Source organism: Procambarus clarkii, chromosome 48 (assembly GCF_040958095.1).
Source record: "Procambarus clarkii isolate CNS0578487 chromosome 48, FALCON_Pclarkii_2.0, whole genome shotgun sequence".
Classification (NCBI taxonomy): domain Eukaryota; kingdom Metazoa; phylum Arthropoda; class Malacostraca; order Decapoda; family Cambaridae; genus Procambarus; species Procambarus clarkii.
The window spans coordinates 5,890,429-5,910,708 of record NC_091197.1 but is presented as its reverse complement, the minus strand read 5'-3'; the positions used below and the strand labels follow the sequence as shown (position 1 = coordinate 5,910,708).

The following is a 20,280-nucleotide window of genomic DNA, read 5'->3' as shown; positions in this document are numbered from 1 at the left end:
GATCATTTTGAATGAAATATTTACACATTGCTGGAACATTGGTTATAGAATTGTCTCTAAATTCACGTATCTTTTCGCACTCCATCACATAGTGACGGAGGGTGTGCGAATAATTTTGTTGACACAGTTTACATTTGGTCAGGTCTACATCAGCAGATAATGAAAATTCCCAGAGATACTTGTAACCGAGTCTAAGCCGAGCAGTAGTAGCATCTAGAAGTCTGCTGATTTTATTGGATGAACCGTAGATGTGTGGCTCCTCTTGCATGATAGTATGATGATAGATGGAATTACTGGTGTCGATTTCACTTTGCCTCAGATCTACAAGATTTTGTTGAAGTTCTTGGTGTACTGCTGCTCTCAGATTGCTCATTGACAATCCAAGATTATACTCAACGCCTCCTTTAAAGGCAGATTTTTTGGCTAATTCGTCAACTCTATCATGCATTTGGAGGCCAACATGAGATGGAGACCACATGAAATGGACTCTGTTACCATCATTAATAATTTTGTGGTATTTGTGTCTAGCTTCGGACACGAGCCTGTTGCAGTTCTTAAAGAGTTGAGAGCATTTAAGGATGATAAAGAGTCACTTACAAAACGTGTATCAAGTTTGGAGACTTGTACACATTTCAGTGCAAGGAGCAAGGCAAATAGTTCGGTCTGAAGGGTAGAGGCCCAGTTGTTTATACGGACTCCCCACTCAAAATATAAGCCATCACCCAAGCTTATGACCCTACAGTTGTGCAGGGACAACTGCACTTCCAGCTGCACCCGTGGGGCGGTGTAGGGAACCATCAGTGATTATGATTTGAGAGAGAGAATGCTGTGGAGAGAGCATTAATATGGCTTAGGGCGTTGAGCTTTGCATGTTTAGGGTTTTAAACAGGGAGGGGCTGAGTGTTGTCTGTAAGCAGAGTTTGTTATTTCATTATACATCATTTGTGAGTTCATTAGATATGTTCTCTGACTATACTAATAACAATAATTCATTGTGTCAGGGGACAGGAAGCCAGAGTGTATTCATACACGTTAGGCTTTTATCGAGGTCCCCCTCTAAGGCCGAATTACTGACCTTTGCAAGAATTTTGCATTCATACACAATCGACTTGAGAATGGTCCAGGACGGACCGAAACGTCGTCGTCCCTTCACCTTCTAGTGTGTGGTCTGGTCAACATTTTGCATTCTTGCAAAGCCATTAATACGCATAGTGTTTCGGGCAAGTCCTTAATCTAACAGATAATTATTAGTAGGTACATATTGTAGCAAAATTTGAAGAATAATAATAGGTACATTGTAGCAAAATTTAAAGATTATTAATAGGTATATTGTAGCAAAATTTGTGTTTTTAAACCCATGGAACCGCCTTTCCGAGAAGTTATATATGCCAAAACATTATTGAGTTCAAAATCCATATGGAAAATTTATTAGGAAAAATGGGGGACACCTTCGACAAGCCACCGGTTCATCTCGTGTAGTAGCCACCTGATAGATGGTGGCCCTTCAGGTGTATATCTGACTGGATAAATGTTATGCATATTGTCCAGCAAGGTTCCATTTTAGAGCCATTTAAATTTTATAATATACATCAACGATAGATGACTACATAAACTATATTCTCAAATTCGAAACTGACACAAGCATTTATGAAAAAATGGGAAGCCAAAACGATATTTTTACAGCTCAATAACTATTTTTACTTCAAATTAAGTTAATTTCATTATTTCTGAGGTTAGGTTGCCCTTTTTCACACCCACTCGACCCTGCTAAGAAGCTTTCCTGAATTTACCTGAGGGGCGCTATCTCTGTTTCAACGGAGACAGGAAGAGAAAAGACAACAACAGCAGCTTGTCAAAGGCCCCCATTTTTTATGGAAAACTGACTAGTTGACCCATTACTTCATTTTTTTATCAATCTGCTGCAAGGTCATGTTGTTGATATGGTAGTAATGACTTGTATTTTATATCTTACATGTAAGATATTGTACTTTATAACATTATAGAACATTTGCCAGTCTTCTGCATTTGGATCTTTACGAGGCCTATAAACACCTGGTGCATCCCATCTAGACTACAGTACTGGGTCAGTCTAGCCAGTCGACGGGTAAACTACCAGATGTTGGTCAGTTTGGCCAAGGTGAGGGGAAGCTTGTAATAGAAGCCCTCTTCAACGAATCATCAGCTGACTGGTTAAGTTAACCTGACAGAGGTTACTGCCAGGTCTGTATAGTTGACTCATTAACGATGTCCCTAGCGAATTGACCCGTTATCGATATCTCTATAACGAGTTGGCTCATTAATGATATCGTTAGAGTTAATGTCCGTAGTAAGTTGAACCGTTAATTATCGATGTCCGTAACGAGTTGCCTTGATTAACACAGTCAGCTCACAGCTGACGGTTCCCGGGGTTCGATTCCCCAAGCAGGACGATACATTTTGGCACGCTCCATTCCTTGGTACCCAGGAGTTAGGCAACTGTTGTGGGTTACATCTTTGGAAAATCTGTTGTTGGGCAAGGGGGGGAACCTGGCGATAAACCTACGAGACTTCCTCTCCCCAACAATGGTGAAGCTAAACCCCAGAGACAGTTTAGTTTTAGCTTAATTTTTCCGGACTCTATAAAGAGAATAGCACAAAATTCTACGTGTCCATTACGTCAATATATGTACGATGGTGCACATAGTTACACAAATACTATCTAAACAGGAGGATGTGTTGCAAGGCAAGACAACACAGACAACTTCCTCACCAGCCCCGGTGTCAACAGGCAACATCAATACCTGAACAAAGCCATTGTAACTTCCACTTGCCCCCACCCACCTTCCTGTACTAACCAGCCTATAACCACGGGATGGGTATGGGGTTAACTAACACCCACGGGATGGGTATGGGGTTAACTAACACCCACTTGATTGGTATTGTGTTAACTAACGCCCACGGGATGGGTTTGGTGTTGTAGTGAGTAAACATTATACTCGCTCCAACCTCTCATTACATTAATGACAAACTCAATTAGCACTAATTGCGAAATTAGTGCAATTTCCCGTAATTAGGGAATTAATTCCCTAATTACTGGTAACATTCTTTCTATTCAATGGGAGGAAGCTGAGGTATAGTCCAATAATATAAGCATCGAGAAGCGAACAGTACAATTTCCAAAGTGATTCAGTTAACTTCAATACAGACGCTTTGGACTTATCCACAACTCTTCAACCTCAAGAATGTAGCACTCGGTGTGTAAAGTTCCAACCGTCCCAAGACGCTACAGCTTCGACACAGAGTAGACGGGAGACATCTCCCGTCACGCAGGGTGCAGTCGCACCTCCACAGATCTCCAGTATCATCTATTGATACTGGTGATGGCTCAAAAGGGCCACCACTTACGGGCTATTCATACCCGTGCCACCTTTTGGGTGGCTTCATCTTCATCTTAACACATTCACAAGGAAGACATCTCCCGTCACGCAGGGTGCAGTCGCACCTCCACAGATCTCCAGTATCAGCTCTTCATACTGGTAATGGCTCAAAAGGGCCACCACTTACGGGCTATTCATGCCCATGCCACCTTTTGGGTGGCTTAATCTTCATCAATCAATCACACAGAGTAGACAGCAGACTACGACCGCATCGAGTTACAACGCTTTCGCTCCCCATCGAGTTCAGTCACTCACGATTCCCCATCGAGCCACCAGCCTCTCCCGCATAGAGCTCCGCGACTCCAGCCTCACTCAACTCTCTGCTCTGCCTCCAAGCTCCGTCTCAACGTCTACGACAGTGATGTATCCACGACTACTAAATAAATATGAAAACCCACTAAACACTGTGTTTCTAATCAACCCAACAATGTAACATAAGCGTACGTTACAGTGCTAATACCCATGGATGGATATGGAGTTCACTAACACCTGTGGTTGGGTAAGCTAGGTGTCCACTACCATTACGGATGGATATGGATTTCAGTCATATGGTATGAATTCCTTCATTATTTTTGTGGATATGGATTTCACTAACGCCCATGGATGGGTATCGGGTCCAATACCGCCGACGGATGGGTATGGTGGTCCACTACCGCCCACAGGTAGTAGGCGGTAGTGGGCGGCAAATTCCATCAGTGGAATTTGCAGGCGTTAGGTACAGAGACTGTGGATAGTTACCTGTAAGATAGTCCTGAACATCAGTACTGGAAAATGGAATATCATTTGCAAGGGATGACCCAATGGAAGAGAAGAACTCAATAGCAGTATCAGAGGCTGTAAGCTGACCATCGTTATTGGACAGGAGTATTGGTTTGTTATTTAAATGCAGGCGATGAGTCACAATAACGTGGCTAAAGTATGTTGACCAGATCCACACACTAGATTAAGGTGAAGGGACGACGACGCTTCGGTTCGTCCTGGACTATTCTCAAGTCGATTGTGATGAGGAAGTAGGATACAGGCAATAAATAGGCAAGAGAGATTGTTATTTAAAATCTTCTTTGATCCCAATAATTGTGAAATTGTGCTCCATGTTTTCTTAATGTTGCCCATTGTTTGAGTAAATTTATCTTCGTAGTATTTAGTTTTGGCTCTTCTAATTATTTTAGATAGCAATGATGAGTAATTCTTGGAAAATTCTTTGGAGACAATTCCTAACCTATACTTCTTCTCAAGGTCATGTTTTTTATTAATGGATTTAAGTATTCCCTTTGTAAGCCAAGGATTGTTTAGCCTTTTAGTTGTGACTTGTTTCGTTAGTATAGGACAGTGGGTAGTTATAAAGGCTGAGAGTTTGTTGAAGAAAAGATTGCACTGCTAGGTTGATGTCCCCTATGTTACCTAATTCGGACTCCCAGTTGACATTAGCAGCAGCAGCTATAAAATTGCCTATAGCAGTTTCATTGTGCAGCCTTTACCTGAATAAACATTTGAATTTTAAAGCTTATCTCCCTTGTCTCTAGAGGTGGTTTGCTAATGGTTAGTTAGGAGAAATGTGGGGTAATGGTCTGTATAGTGCTATCGATGATTATCCCTGAAGTAAGCGGAGAGATTATGTTGGTCCAGATGTGATCAAGAGCCGTGGCAGTACTATCAGTGATTCTAGTAGGTCTAGTGATTAAGGGTATGAGGAAGCAGGAGTTTATACAGTTGAGAAAACTAGCAGCAGTAGGGTTTTCAGGCTCGCAGAGGTCAGTATTAAAGTCCCCTGCGATAATTAGATGGTTTTTGTTCAGTCTGTTATCTAGTATTAGATTTCTAAGGTTAGAGTTGAATTCGGACACATCAGTGTTAGGAATTCTATAGACTGCTCCCACAGTCAGTACAGACTCAGCACCCTTGACTCGGAAACTGGCGAAGATATACTCCTCACAGTAGTCTCTAGTTCAATTACTTTTAAGCATGTCAGTGTATTAGGCAGTGATGTGATGGAGGCACAGCTTCATACACAGTTTCAAATGTAGATTTTATAGAGCCCAATAGGCTCAAGAATCTGTTCACCAGGTGATTGACAGTTGAAAGGCGGGACCAAGGAGCCGAAGCTCAACCCCCGCAAGCACAACTAGGTGAGTACGGGATGGGTATGAGAGTCCAATACCGCTCACGGGATGGATATGGGGGTCCACTACGGCCCTCGGGATGGGGGTCTACTACGTCCCTCGGGATGGGGGTCCACTACGTCCCTAGGGATGGGGATCCACTACGTCCCTTGGGATGGGGGTCCACTACGTCCCTCGGGATAGGGATCCACTACGTCCCTGGGGATGGGGGTCCACTACGTCCCTTAGGATGGGGGTCCACTACCGCCAACGGGATAGGGGGTCCTCTACCGCCCTCGGGATGGGCATGGGGGGTCCACTACTGCCCACGGAATGGGAATCGGCTGTATGATAAATTAACAAAATCAGTCAAAATGAAATTGTGGGCACTTATAAAATATTAACTCCGTGTTTGAACGGCACTCAATAAAATAAATGTTAAATGCGTTTAATAACTGCGTACATTAACAAACACTGGTATAAACAGCAATGTGCTGCTATCGTTTTTCTATATGAAAGATTCCATGATTAATTGCCCCAACCAATATTTGTTTAGCGAACAATGATAATATATAGCAAAGGAGTAAAAGATATATAGCAGTTATAATTATAAGTGTAAGGATATTATTATTCGTGTTGTATAATGGAAAACGGACTTATATGTTTGTGTTGTTTGTGAATTGTGTAAGGATGAGGAGGAGGAAGGCGCCGGCAGCCTTGTGGTGAGGACGGCCGCCTCCCTCACAGTCATGGCATTTGATCTCAAGAAAGAAGAAGATGTGAAAGAATTTATTGAAAACCTTGGTATAGAGTACAGGTTTGGGTGCTTCAGTGAGAAGAAACCTGACAGTAAGTGGTGTAGAGAACTAGTATGAGTGTAGGTGGGCTTCACTCGCCTCCCTGCATTATTCAACAGCAAATTTAACATTGTTATAACTGTTAATGTTCAGTTTTGTGTGGAGGTATACATCCCATGCAGGAACGTTAACTCTAGGCAGGAATACTTTGTTGACTGCTGTTTGCCACCCGTCCTTCCCTCCACAAATATCATTGCTAACATATTATAAATTTGTAATTATTTTACTAATAATTTTGTACACTGCATGCTTCACAAAGGCTTGACATATTTACCTGATTTACCTGAGGGCCACTAACCCTAGTGACCTCGACGAGGACAGGAAGCCGGCGGCTTGTCGAAGGTCCCCCCCCCCTATTTACCTTGCAGATCTTTTCCAGCTGTACAGTACTTTAAAACCCCAAAGAGGTGGGTTTCCTCACCCAACTAAGTGGGGGCACACCAGAGATTTTTACTAGTTAAACCATTACCTTCTTTTCCTTATAGTCAAAAGTACGCTTGATTATCCCAAGGGTTTAGTTAAATTTTCTGACTGTTGCACCCACCTGTTGTTCAACTTCTAATGAGTGGTGGATTTTGACTAAGGTCGTTTTCTTCATGAATCTGCTGTAATGTAATGCTACATTTGGTGGTCATGGGGTGGGCTATGCCCCACATGCATGGTCTTGCATTTTGTCAAAAAAAGCATTTGCCAGTCTTATGACAATTTGTGGAGTTCATATAGATCTCTTTTTAAGGCTTCAACATCATCATCATTTCCCACTTTACTATAAATATTTGTGTCATCTGCAAATATGATGATGAGGTTTGTAATATTCTCATCTATGTCATTGATGTACAGTATATGGCAGAAAGGGTAAGTCCCAAAATGGACCCTTGTGGCACCACACCTGCCACATTTTTCAATTCCGATTCGTTTCCATGTAGCACAACCCTTTGTTTTCTTTCCTCAACCATTGTTTTATCCATTCTAATATTTTATCATTTATTCCATGGGGCTGTAATTTCCTTGCCAGTCTTTCATGTGGTATGTACCGTATCAAAAGCTTTAGCAAAATCCATGTACATTACTCTTTTGTTCTTTGTACGCACATTCTTCTGAATAAAGATGATTATGTTTATTGAGACAATAAGATACATCTCAAAAGGATAGAGTAGCTTAGGCTATGTCTACCCTTCTGTAGTACAGAGGACTATCATTTATATACAGTATTTACTCTTGACCAACCATCACTAAATCTGGATACAGTCCACTCGTATAGAGCTGCTTCACATACTAATACTTTTCTAATGGCTCAAATTTGAAATATCATTAGATAAGATTTGGATTAGGGAGGGAAGGAATTATCAGGGGAAAATGCCAAGCCATCACGACTATATAGCACTTGGAAGGGATCAGGATAAGAATTTAGTATAGGGAGAAGGAATGGTGCCCATCCACTTGGGCAGTCGAGGATTGAACGCTGACCTGCATGAAGCGAGACCGTCACACTACCGTCCAGTGGTAGTGTTCAAGTGGTTAGGCAGGGATTTGGATTAGGTTATTCTAGGTTAGATTGGTTTACATTGGGTTACTCCGGCTTGGTGCCTTCGTTGATAATTACTTGCTTACATTGGGTTAGGTTAGGTTGTGTTAGGTTAGGTAGGGTTACTTTAGATAGATTTTAATATTTAAAAAAAAATGTAAATTCAGATAAACTCAGGTTAAAAATGTTAATGAACTGGCTTGTGTACAAAATTACCTGCATAAACTAGATTGAATGCAAGGTTATTCCTTACATAAACTTTTGCCATGTTTATGTACTGTATACATATGTTATTGAACCATTAAATTTGCTTTAACGTTTAACACTTCTTTAATCTCCATGCTTGGATACAATAATTCAAGTGGGGGCACACCAGAGATTTATACAGTTGAATAACTACCTTCTTTTCTTTAAATCAAAACAAATGAATTATATATAATATGTAATTTAGATTTTGTCTTATTTTGCTATATTAATGCTGACAAGAATATGTTGTTTGAGTGTGTGTCTGCAGTCAGATAGATTTTATAATTTTCTGGTAATGAATAAAAGTTAGTCAGCATGTACACACACATTAAATAACTTAATACCATAAAAAGTTTAACAAAATTATTACATGGGAAGAAGTAACTGTAAACTTTTATTTACATGGTAAAGTGAAATTGATAACTGCCATAACAAATGTAAATAGGGAAAATTTAACAAGTAGAAGCATTCATAAACTTAATAAACATGGAATTAATAATGTATACTCTATTAAAAAGTGCCTTGTAAGTAAGCCAGACAGTGACCAGTAATTCATGACAAGGTGAACAATAAAGTAACTTTAATAAATAGTAAAGTTGACAGCAAATAGGATGAATTAGCTGTTTTCCATACATTAAGTATACCCGCCAGGGTGAAGGGACTTGGCCTCTCCCTTCATGGGGCTGAGGGGTTACCTAACTAAAGCCTCTTCTCAACTCCAGAAAATGTTCAATTGCATTACACTTGATAGTTGTTGTATATACTGTACATTATTAATAGTATGTTAATATTTTTTAGGTTGTCATCTTTTAGGGGACTACCTAGAAGGTGTCAAGAAGGACTTTGAAAAGGCTGCAAAAGTTTATCGAAGCAACTGTGATGAGTCATCATTTGCCAAAAGTTGTTATAAATATGCAAATTATAATTTTCTTGGTAAGGGATGCAAGCAGAACATGGATGAGGCATATTACTATTATTTGAAGGGATGCTCAGCTGGTGATGCTGATGCTTGTCTCAATGGCGGCCTTATGTGTGTGTCAAATACACCAAGTAATGCTCCAAGAGAAAAAGATTATACAAAGGTATGTACTGTATATACAAAGGTATGTAGATATATTAATGAATATTTTAATTAGTGAAATTGTAGTGTTTCTCACAACCGGCAGACAAAAGTTAAGAAAGTATATGTCTCCAGTCGCAATAAGTGTACAAGTATTGTTAATTATATAGAAGTTTAAGAAGTGAACAAGAAGTATTGACAATGTTGTTCTTTGCACATAAGGTGAGACCAGCTTGGCTATTCTCCATGAGAGGTATAGTTCTCTCTTGCTCTCTCTCTTGAGGTGTGGTGTAGTGCGGGGATGACAGCTGTAAAGGACACTACAAAATAATTATGTAGCTCCATTACAGACACCTTTTGGGTTCATTATGTTAATGAATGTTCATTATTCAAGTTGATTGGACACAATCGACTGGTATGTAGTTTGGTTGTTATATTGGACTAACCTCATTTTGTTGCAGTGAGTAATTTGTTGCAACTGGAGATGCCTCCAGGATGCATTTCCATGACCTGTTGGCTAATTTCACTTGGTGAAATTTTAATTTCAACCTATATTATAATAGACAACTACCAAATGAACATATATGCAAAAAAATTAACTACATTTAGCTTATTTCTCATGTCCACAGCCTCAAAACTCATTTTCAAAAGCTAGCAGGACCATACCTGAGTGAACAAAAACTTTACCAAGTAAAAATGAAATCATACCACGAGAGTTTTGTTTTAAATATACTCTGTAACTTTCCCAACGGCCCCAACTGTTTCTTGTAATATACGAGGTCATTAAAAACGTGATTGGAGCCATTTTAAGAGAGTTACGTACCCTAATATTTCTCACGTTCTATGGACTGATTTCAGAGTGAAGTTTTAATTTCAAATTCTCATATGAAGGACAGCAACAAAGAGAACCTGTCTATAAAGAGATTTAACTACATATGTCATATTTCCCATGTCCTAGCGTTGAGACATGGGATTTTCATTTTCAAAGAAAAAAGTACGGATTTAGAGAGGGAAAACCCACGACCCTGAATGTCCACCCAAGATGTTAGTAAAAAAAGTTTTAAGAGCTGCAAACTTGCAAACATCACAAGCCCACGGATAGACTTGTCTAAACTTAACAAACAAGCCCAAGACAACTGGGTCTTAGAACAAGGAGTCAAGGACACAGACTTTGTCAACTGTATTGACAAACAAATAATCACCCGAGGCACACCAACTGGCACACAAGTAACAGTGAACTGCCGCCACTAGATAAAGAAGGTTCTGCACTAACCTGTGCAATCTTGATAACCAAAGAACCCCTTTGAAACTCCATCATCTCATTCTTAGTTGAAAAGGTTAGAAATGGCAGTAGACAACAAAATTGCCCCTAAAGGAACAAAACCCCTAGTACCCAGGGAGAACATGAAACTCTCCAGCTTTACATCAGGAAGTAAGAGCCAACAGAAACACCACTTTAAAGAAAAGATTGTTGACCAAAGGGAACACAAAAAAATGATCAGACGACAGTAAAAATATGAAGACAATCCAGAGACCAAGTGGGCACTGCAGGAGAATTAACAGGGTGGAGGTGAAAAAAAGGCACAAGAGAACGTCTGAAAGGCCACAGAAAGTGGTTTTGTCAAGGCCGACTGATAAGAAGTGACTAAGATACTAATCAACAAACAGTCCAGACGACCAGAATCGACACTGAAGACAGGCGGCAAAGAAACAACAAATGTTGAAAAGACCACTAAGCAAATTAATGCTACTGCTGGGAGAAAAGCTGAAGATGCAAATAAAATGCAAATGCTGTAAGTGCAAAAAGTTGATAGAGCTTCGGCCTTACACACGTGGGGTCCATGGTTCGAGTCTTCTAGAGTCCAGGTGAATGGAACTGAAGATGCAACATCATAAGACCCACCACCTGAACACCATACAGATGACAGTAAACCAAATGTGAACATTGACGGAGAGCCTAGAACCATTGAGGAACCTCTGACGGATTATCTGAAACAGCATCTTCTTCAGAGCAGAGCCACATCTTCAGCACCATCTTCAGAGCAGAGCCACAGAAAAATGCACAAGTTCAGATGCCAAGCCAGAAGAGTTGGCAGGCAAGGCTGAGTTGGGCATCAAAGAGCCTGAAGGACCACCCTACCGACAACATCTCCAGTCTGAAAGGGGCTGGGAGAAACTGCTCAACTAGATAGAAGAGATAAAGGAAACCCCCTTTGACTCCATTCCAGGTGAAATTCATCAACCACTAGGGCCTCATGATCCAGGAAAGGGGCCATGTAAACTGAAAACCTCCTAATTCCACACATCTGTTAAGAGATTCCCCCCCCCCTACCAGCAACCGAACAGCACTGGACACGTCATCGACTGTCCAGTCCATAGTGAAGTGATAGAAAGGAGGGACCATCAGTGAGCATGTTGGACATGCTGCTCATGTGAACTGTTGGGAGAGTCAAACCCTGAGAATCAAGAAAACTATATGTGGAACCCAGGCCCTCAATGGAAGGTGCTGATGTGACCCCTTCCCCACAATTCAGGCCATAAACCACTGGAGAGCAGTTGGAGTGGAGCTGGACCATGAAGTCTGGGAGAAGATAGAGTTGAGAAGCATGTCAAACTGTGGCGAACTTGTGAATCTCACTGTGTACCCTACAGTGGATCCAACCAATAGTTCTGAGCCTCTTGGTAAGAGTGAAGTCCCAGCCCAGAACTGAGGTGTCTGTAAATATGTAGAGCATGGGGAGGAGGAAGCTGCCATGTGACTGAACCCAAAAAAAACTTGGAGGAAAATAGTGTGAAAAGCTGTCAAAAGGCAAATGGAGATCAAACCAGATGATTCCAGTGATGATGACAGTGGCAAAATCTGGAGAAACTGGTATAATGCCCAAGGTTAGATCATGCCCAGTGGATAAACCATGCAGGTAAGGTTAAAGCTTCTGCAGCACTAATACTAGATGAATGCAAGTGAAATTTTTCAGATACAAGCTGACAGGGATTTCTGCCGAGAAATTCAAATGAGATCCAGTCAGATTTGGACCCTTGATGGAGCCAACTTGCACGTCTGTCAATTGACCAGGAACCTAAACCTTGTTAACTGGTAAAGAGCCGAATCCCTGGCTGGTGGTATAGCAGACTAGTTGGAAGCCCAGACTAACCAGTCAAGGTAGGTCAAGAGACAGGGCCCCAACAGATGAAGATGAGAAACCATGACTTGGATCAATCTGGTAAAAGCCTAGAGAGCCAGGTTCAAACTGAAGGGAAGACTTTTGAAGTGGTAACCGAGATGCCCTAAATGAGACTCCTAATCAGTCCTTGAAACTTGAATGAATTGCATTCAATTTTTACCATTATGCATCCTGAAGGTCCAGGGGACACCACCAAAGTGCTTGATTAAAAGTAATTATGCAGAAGGTTGGACAGGAAATGAAGCAGTGCCTCTTTGAGGAGCCAAAGCCAATACATTATCTGGGACAAGATCTTCCAAGAGATACCTACAAGGGACAGACACCTGAACCCTCGACCCACAGGGAAGAGAACCCTGATAGAGCAGGTGTGACACAAGTTGCACCAAGAGAAGTGAACTCTAGGCTCAAATAGTTGAGGCAAATAAGACTTGAGGTTTACACAAAAGTGAAGCTAGAACAATCATGCATGTGAAGAAAAATAAAGTGGAACAAACACAAACATATTGCCCTGCAGGACAATCTGACAGGATAACCAGCACTTAGCTAAAATTTAAGCCAGGAAGGATGACTGAGACACAAGGAGCTGTGACTGTAGGCTGCATCTTGGACTTGACTTGAGATGGTCAATTGGCAGCAGCCCTGGGGCCAAATTCACGAAGCAGATACACAAGTACTTACGAACGTGTACATCTTTCCTTAATCTTTGATAGCTTTGGTTACATTTATTAAACAGTTTACAAGCATGAAAATTTCCCAATCAACTGTTGAAATTGTTATAAACAGCCTCCTGGCGCATCGGAGCTCATTAACTGTTTAATAATTGTAAACAAAGCCGCCAAAGATTGAGAAAAGATGTACAGGTTCGTAAGTGCTTGCATAACTGCTTCATGAATCTGGCCCCAGGGGTTTCCAGGGTGGTGAGGGAGTATGACTGACTACCAGTTGGGATTGGCTAATTAATATGTACATAGTTTGTCAGGGTTGCCAATATTTTTCGCTCAATTGCTTGTATTGGAGTGCTCTATCATTCTGGTGTTTTTTCCTTTTGGTTTGGGTTGATATACTATTCCCAGATACCCTTCTCTCTGTTGAGTGGAACAGGTTGTGCTAGTCTGGGGTAAGCACTTGTGACTCGCCAGGGCTAGGTGGGGTACTCTAGGCTTGAAGCTAACCCAGCAGGTAGCTCAGGGAGCCACTAAGGAGAACCCTCCCAGAAAAAAATATTGGATAAATAAGAGAAAATTAGTAAAGTGATGCAAGGTAAACTTTCTAATGTAACACTTCTACATCTAATATCTGGAAATATTGGAAATTCTCAGTGGTTTTGATTGTGATCATTTTGGGTCTTGATTGTAGTAGAGGTAGGAATGCATATGATTTTGATGCAGCTGTTATGTAATATCATACATGTTTTACTGCATTCTTTGTTTATACAGTTCAAATAAACAAACTTTTATGTGCTTATCTAATTTATTTCCCTGCAGGGCTTGGAGCTTTTAGACAAGGCTTGTTCTGGTAGCAATGCTTTTTCTTGCTATTACATCTCGGGAATATATATTCAAGGAGTAAAGGATGCTGTCAGCAAGGATATGATGAAAGCCTTTGACTACTCCATGAAGGCCTGTCAGCTGGGCAATATGTATGCTTGTGCAAACATTTCTCAGGTACAGTGGCAATAGTACTTATAAAATTGCATGAATTGGTTTTCCAGATTTACAACATAAAAAGCAAGCCTTATATAACTAAAATTGTATAAACTATTCTTTAACTTTAGGTGCAGTACAGTACTTTCATATGGTTTTATAATAAAAAATAAGGCATAGTTGTTACCCAACCTGGAGTTTAGCACAATTGGCTCGCAACTGATTAGGACCCAAGTTTGGTATTTGAACTATCTGACAGTTGGGCACATTTTCATGCACCTGATGCCTCTAGTTTTTCTAGTTTTGTCTGGTGCCTTAGTGATTTAGGACATATTGTGTAATTAATATTTTGGGCTCTTTATTTAACAGATGTATCGGAAAGGAGATGGTGTTAAGAAAGATGAAGAGAAGAGTGAAGAGTACAAGAAGAAAGCGCTGGATATGCAAGACCAAGTTAAGGAACAGATGCAGATACAGTTTCAACAAGGAACGCAACAGCTGTAGTCACTGGTTCTCCCATACATGTATATACTGTATTTTTATAATTACTTTTGAAGAGTTTGGAATCAAGAATTTTGAAAAGGTAACATGTGATAAGTTGTGATACTTTTAAATATAGTTGTTTGTTTTAGCAACAAAATATTTTCCTGACATTATCGAGGCATTAAGTGCACACTTGCTGGTCCATAAATGGAAATGAACAAGTTAATTTTTTAAGAAGTTTGTTAGTTTAAGTATCTGAATCACAAACTGAAATATAATGTATAGAAATACAGTACACTCTATGTTTTTGGAAATAAAACCTAAGCAGAATCATAATTTTGAATTATTAGTAATCCCTGGTAGGGATGTCTTTTGGTTGTCATATTTTGTTTCCCTTTTTTGTGTTATTCTACTTGGATGTTTCCTAAGGCAAGATTCATTAAGATTTCCATTGACGCAGTGGTAAGACACTCGCCTGGCACTTCACGATCGCTTTGGCCTGGGTTCGTATCCTGTTCGGGGAGGATTGACTGGGTGCCAAGTCCTTAACTGTAGCCTCTGTTCACCCCAGCAGTGAATGGGTACCTGGTTGTTAAATGATTTGGTGGGTTGTATTCCAGGGAAAATTAAGATTAATGACCTTCCTTAAATGCTATGCATGCTGGTTTTACAAGAATGTAAGAACTCTTGTACGTATATATATATACTGTATATATATAAATATAAATAAAAATTCCTTGGGATTTGCATTTGGCAGTTAGAGGAGGCTGATGTTTTGTTCTTGTGCAGCACTGCTCTTCTCATGACTATGTTTGGTCATACTGGTGTTAAGGAGAAACTGAAGAAAAGTTAAGTCTAGCCCAGATTAAGTTAACTCATATACTTAGGTCTAGTGACCAGTTTCTGGTCATTAGTTCCTAAAATTTAAGACACCTCCATGTATGGGTTTCCTGCCCAGTGTTTTCCTGACATCTTTCTTGGCTGATGTCTTGGCTAAATGTTCGTCTGATGTGGTTCTTGGAATACCATCACCACCTCTCTCCTTCTCAATTTGGTTTTTGCAAGTGCAGCAGCACGACTGATGTCCTGGTGAACTTGGAGGTCTATATTCGTACTGCTTTTTCTGCGAAGACCTCAGTTGTTGCTGTCCTTTTTGACCTGGAAAAGGCTTATGACACAACTTGGAGATACCACATTCTGTCCAACTTCGTTTTTTTTGGCCTTCATGGTAATCTCCCTCTCTTCCTCCAAAGCTTCCTCTCTTGTCACTCCTTTCGAGTCAGGCTTGGTGCCACTCTCTGCCTCTTTTCGGCAATACGAAGGTGTACCCCAAGGTAGTGTTCTGAGCACTACTATTTTTCTGGTTGCCCTCAATGGTCTTCTTTCCTCCCTCCCTTCTGGCATCTTCTCCGCTCTTTATGTTAACGATCTTACTTTTTGCTGTCGAGGTGATGATTCGCCTCTCCTTCAACGGCGGCTTCAACTTGTGATTGATGCTGTGTCATCTTGGGCCACCAATCATGGATTCAAGTTTTCTGCAACCAAGACTTGTGCTATGACTTTTACTCGGAGCGTGTCGTTCTTCGTCCCTCTTTGTTGCTTTATGGTCATCCCCTTGTGTACAAAGATTCCGTGAAGCTTTTAGGGTTAATCTTTGACACTCGTTTGTCTTGGTCCCTCTATATCTCTTACCTCTAAGTTGAATGCTCTAAGGCCCTTAACCTACTCTAAGTTTTTCCCATACTACTTGAGGAGCGCATAGGCGCACGCTCCTCTCTTTGCATTCCTCTCTTGTACTGTCTAAACTCGATTATGGTTGTCCTGCATACTCTTCTGCTCCTGCTTCTACTCTTCGCCATCTTGATCCTTTGCACCTTACTGGGTTGCACCTCAGCTCTGGTGCCTTTCGCTCAACTCCTACCCTCAGTTTGTACGTTGACACTGGCTTCCTGTCTCTCCAGGAGCGCTGAGATCGCTACTAGTCTTCGCTACCTTGCACGGTCCTTACAACACCCTCACTCTTGGCTGTGATATCGTTCGCCTTATGCATTCCTGTTCTCATATTGGCATCCTTAGTGATATTTAGCGCCCTCTGAATATCCCACACATTTGATGGTGGTACATAGTCTTCCCGGCTTGGTGCCTTCTTTGATAATTACTGTACTTAGCACGATCACGCTTAGCTTGAGAGCTACAGTACTGAGAACTCTACCAGAAAAGTGTATTCTATTGCATTCAACACTTGATTTTTCATATGCATGGTACTTTGCTTTAGATTTGACTAGATAGATGGACAAGTAGTTTGATCCCTCACTTTGGGATTAATTTCGATACCAATTGAGAATTTTTAGTATTTTTTGTGTCGTATATACAGCTGACATTTTTTCAAGGCAGGGTTTAGCTTAGCTCCAATGATTCCCTACCCCCCCTATCCTGCAGGTTTGTTTGAAAAGTTTCCTGTAGTGGTAGTACATAGGATATCTTGCCTGTTCAAGTAACTGCTCTTGCCACCTTTCCATCCCTTGCAAAAACTCACTAAATTTTCTGTCAGTTTATGCAGAAAATACACTTATGCAGTTTATACACTTGCCTGGATTTCAAAATCTAAATACTGTATACGATGTATAGCCCCCATGTCTATTGTGATCGTTTCACAGGGCCTTGCTTTAAGATTACTTATCTGTTCTTTTGCTCACAACTTGTCAACATTTATTTATTTTTTTCATTTGAATGCAATTTGCCATTCAACTCAAGTATAAGTAACAATGTATATTTTCATATAATAAGTAGAGTAACTAATATATTTTTCATCTTTTAGGGATTGATGCATTGGCTCTCCAGCTGTTGGAAACGACTAAATAGCTTGAACTTACATAGTACAATACTGTATTATATATGGACAGCTTTAATATCATGAGTGCAGTTCGTTTTCCTGAGTGTGCATTTCTGTAAGTGTATTGTTGCTAGACAGATGATGTCATTACCTCACACATACCTCAGGTGTCTCCCAGCATAAACTTTGAGTTCCAGCAAGTCTAAGTAATACAGCAATTCCTGCATTACAAAAATCCTGTTTGTAGGTGTGTGGTGGCCTAGATTACCCATAGAAGCATTGCACTGGGAGAAGTTTATCCTCTTGGCAATGCATGACACTACACTCCCGATTTGTGTTCTGCTGAACTTTTGCATCCTGCTGTGTTGTTTCCAGTACCAGTGGGAGAACAGAATATATAATGTTTTATATATATCATTTTATAAAAATTTTCCAACATAAGCAAAATGTTTATAAGGGAGAAATAATTACACAGCAAACATTTGACTTCTCAGTTGTAAAAAGCTAGTAAACATTGTATCTACCGTAATTAGACTTGCTTACATGACAATAAGGTGGAACTATTTTCTTGCGACATGAGGCAAATCCTTGTACTATTGTATATGTAAAACAGTCTGAAAGGAATTTTTATTTAGTGTTAAATTAATTGCTATGTAAATGTTAGTTTTGTGTAAATTAGATTGATAATAAAAGATATATTTTGGGACCTTTGTACTAAACATCTGGTTCTTATCTAAATTTTAGGGTATATTCTAACTGCTTGATGAGTATGAAGTCAGTACCATGCAGCAAATTACAAAACAAATGCATGCTGACCCTAAGAGTTATAACTGAACACAGGCTATTATTTTTGTCCTAAAGTATTATTTATTATACAGAATTTACTCTGAAATTCTACATGGTTCAGTATACTGTATATTGTAAGTGATTAATGCTATTGTGAACAGTATTTGGTTTGAACTACTTCAGGTTGCTAAGAATAACATTTTGTTTAATTAATGTATGTCAGGAAATTACACATTTCTATCCTGTATCTTGTACATAAAGACAGTACTACTGATGTTCATTTTATATTATTTCACTATATTATTTAACTTGTATTTTACAAGTAGGTTTTACTTGTATTTTTACTTGTATTTTACAGCGTAGGAATGGATATTTTAGCCTTGTTTAAATGCAGGAAAGTATTATTTAGGCAGCACGTTAAATACTGATTTAGATGCTCTATTATATTAATTCTATATATATATATTAATATACAGTATAATAATTCTAATATATATTAGACTAATATAGTTTAATATATACAGATTACTTATTTAGATGCTCTAATATATTAATTCACCAGTTCACTAACATCCTAAGTACAGTTGTGTCTTGTGCCCCTGTTTGAAAACATTTTGGTATACTGGTATATATATAATATACATATGTGTAAAATTTCAAGTATATATGGTATACTGTATGTACATTGTGTAAAAAAAAGAACAGTTGATGTAAATGTTCAGGTCTAGCAGATACTAGTTAATTTAAATAAAAGTTGACAACTATAAATTTTGTTTACTATTGAATCCATTAAATCAGCCATCATTAGATACAATACATTGAATTGGATATCTTGAATGTGTCAAAGCTTATGTCTTTTTGCTCTTGTTTTGGTGTCTTGAATAATTCCCTTTGTTGGGGACAGGAAGCTTGTACATAGGTTATTGTGGTCCCCCTCTAGGTCATCTGCTGACCTTTCCCAGGATGCAACCCACAACAGTTGCATAACTAATAGATACATAATTACTACTACATGAATGGAAGCATCAGGTGGAAGGAAATTGCCCAACTGCTTCTGCCCCCACTTGAGAATCGAACTTGGGAACCTTGACTGAGTGTACTATATGCAATCTGCATATCCAAATGTCAAGAAGTCAAATGGTGGGCCAAGCACTGAACTGTACATAAGTTTAAAAATTTGCCCTACATGCTGTGTGCTTTTAGTGGCTTTGTAAAAAGTAGTAAATGCAATACAGTAATGCATATAAACTTTGTACTTTCCTCATGGGTGAGGAGAGTTCAGTACTTGAGCCTCATCAAGGGGGCTCAAGTACTTCAATCATGCAAAAGGCAGTTGAGATTTGTGAAAACCTCAACCTAAAGTTAGGAGTGAAACCTAAACCTCAGCCAGTGGAAACCCCACCCAGGTTTTGTGGTGTACAGTAACCGCCATTCCTCTTCTGTATGCATGAAGTCCCCAACTATGTATGTGCCATGTATGGTGACCCTGACTGTGTTGTGCATGGTAATTTCAATCATGTGTTGAGAGATGGTGTTCCCTCTGGTAAATTCAGGAATCGAGGTCTTTTTCCTACGTGTCTTGGGGCTGGTGGTGAGGGGTCCCACCGTAGTGTAATGGTCTTGGGTGACTTCAGACTGGTGGTGAGGTGTACGGTGGCGATGGTGATGGTCCTGGTGTCTTGGGGCTGGTGGTGGACTGTCCCAGGGTGATGGTCCTGGTGTCTTGGGGCTGGTGGTGGACTGTCCCAGGGTGATGGTCCTGGGTGTCTTGGGGCTGGTGGTGGTGATGGTCCTGGGTGTCTTGAGGCTGGATGGTGGTGATGGTCCTGGGTGTCTTGGGGCTGGTGGTGGTGATGGTCCTGGGTGTCTTGGGGCTGGTGGTGGTGATGGTCCTGGGTGTCTTTGGGATTGGTGGTGGTGATGGTCTTGGGTGTCTTGGGGCTGGTGTTAGACTGTCCCCGGGTGGTGATGATGGTACTGGGTGTCTTAAGTTGGTGGTGATGATGGTCCTGGTGTCTTGGGGCTGCGGGGAGGTTTCCCAGGGTGGTGGTGATGGTTCTGGTGTCTTAGAGCAAGCGGTAGGCAGTCCTAGGGTGATGGTTATGGTCCTAGTTGTCTTGGGGCTGGTGGTAGGGTGTCCCAAGTTGGTG

The 20,280-nt window shown here is 40.4% G+C and overlaps 1 protein-coding gene across 2 annotated transcripts; it reads left to right on the top strand.

Moving 5' to 3' along the window:
• The first annotated feature begins 6,183 nt into the window (after positions 1-6,183).
• Coa7 (Cytochrome c oxidase assembly factor 7) lies at positions 6,184-18,898 on the top strand. Of its 2 annotated transcripts, XR_006773609.2 has the most exons (5): positions 6,184-6,364; positions 8,942-9,225; positions 13,870-14,049; positions 14,398-14,611; positions 17,330-18,898. XR_006773609.2 is itself a non-coding variant. In XM_045752758.2 (4 exons), exons 1-4 carry the CDS (start codon positions 6,265-6,267, stop codon positions 14,530-14,532), a joined length of 699 nt encoding a protein of 232 aa, XP_045608714.1. In that variant the 5' UTR covers positions 6,184-6,264; the 3' UTR covers positions 14,533-14,847. The 2 variants fall into 2 exon arrangements, 1 of the variants encoding a protein (XP_045608714.1); XM_045752758.2 differs by lacking the exon at positions 17,330-18,898 and having other exon boundaries at positions 14,398-14,847.
• The last annotated feature ends 1,382 nt before the right edge of the window (positions 18,899-20,280 follow it).

What these genes read in the sequence shown, in the direction of transcription:
- Coa7 (XM_045752758.2), top strand. Translation starts at nt 6,265, where the DNA reads ATGGCATTTGATCTCAAGAAAGAAGAAGATGTGAAAGAATTTATTGAA. An exon ending in CAGTGAGAAGAAACCTGACA is followed by an intron (nt 6,365 to 8,941) that starts GTAAGTGGTGTA and finishes AATATTTTTTAG; the next exon opens with GTTGTCATCTTTTAGGGGAC. An exon ending in CTTGTGCAAACATTTCTCAG is followed by an intron (nt 14,050 to 14,397) that starts GTACAGTGGCAA and finishes TTTATTTAACAG; the next exon opens with ATGTATCGGAAAGGAGATGG.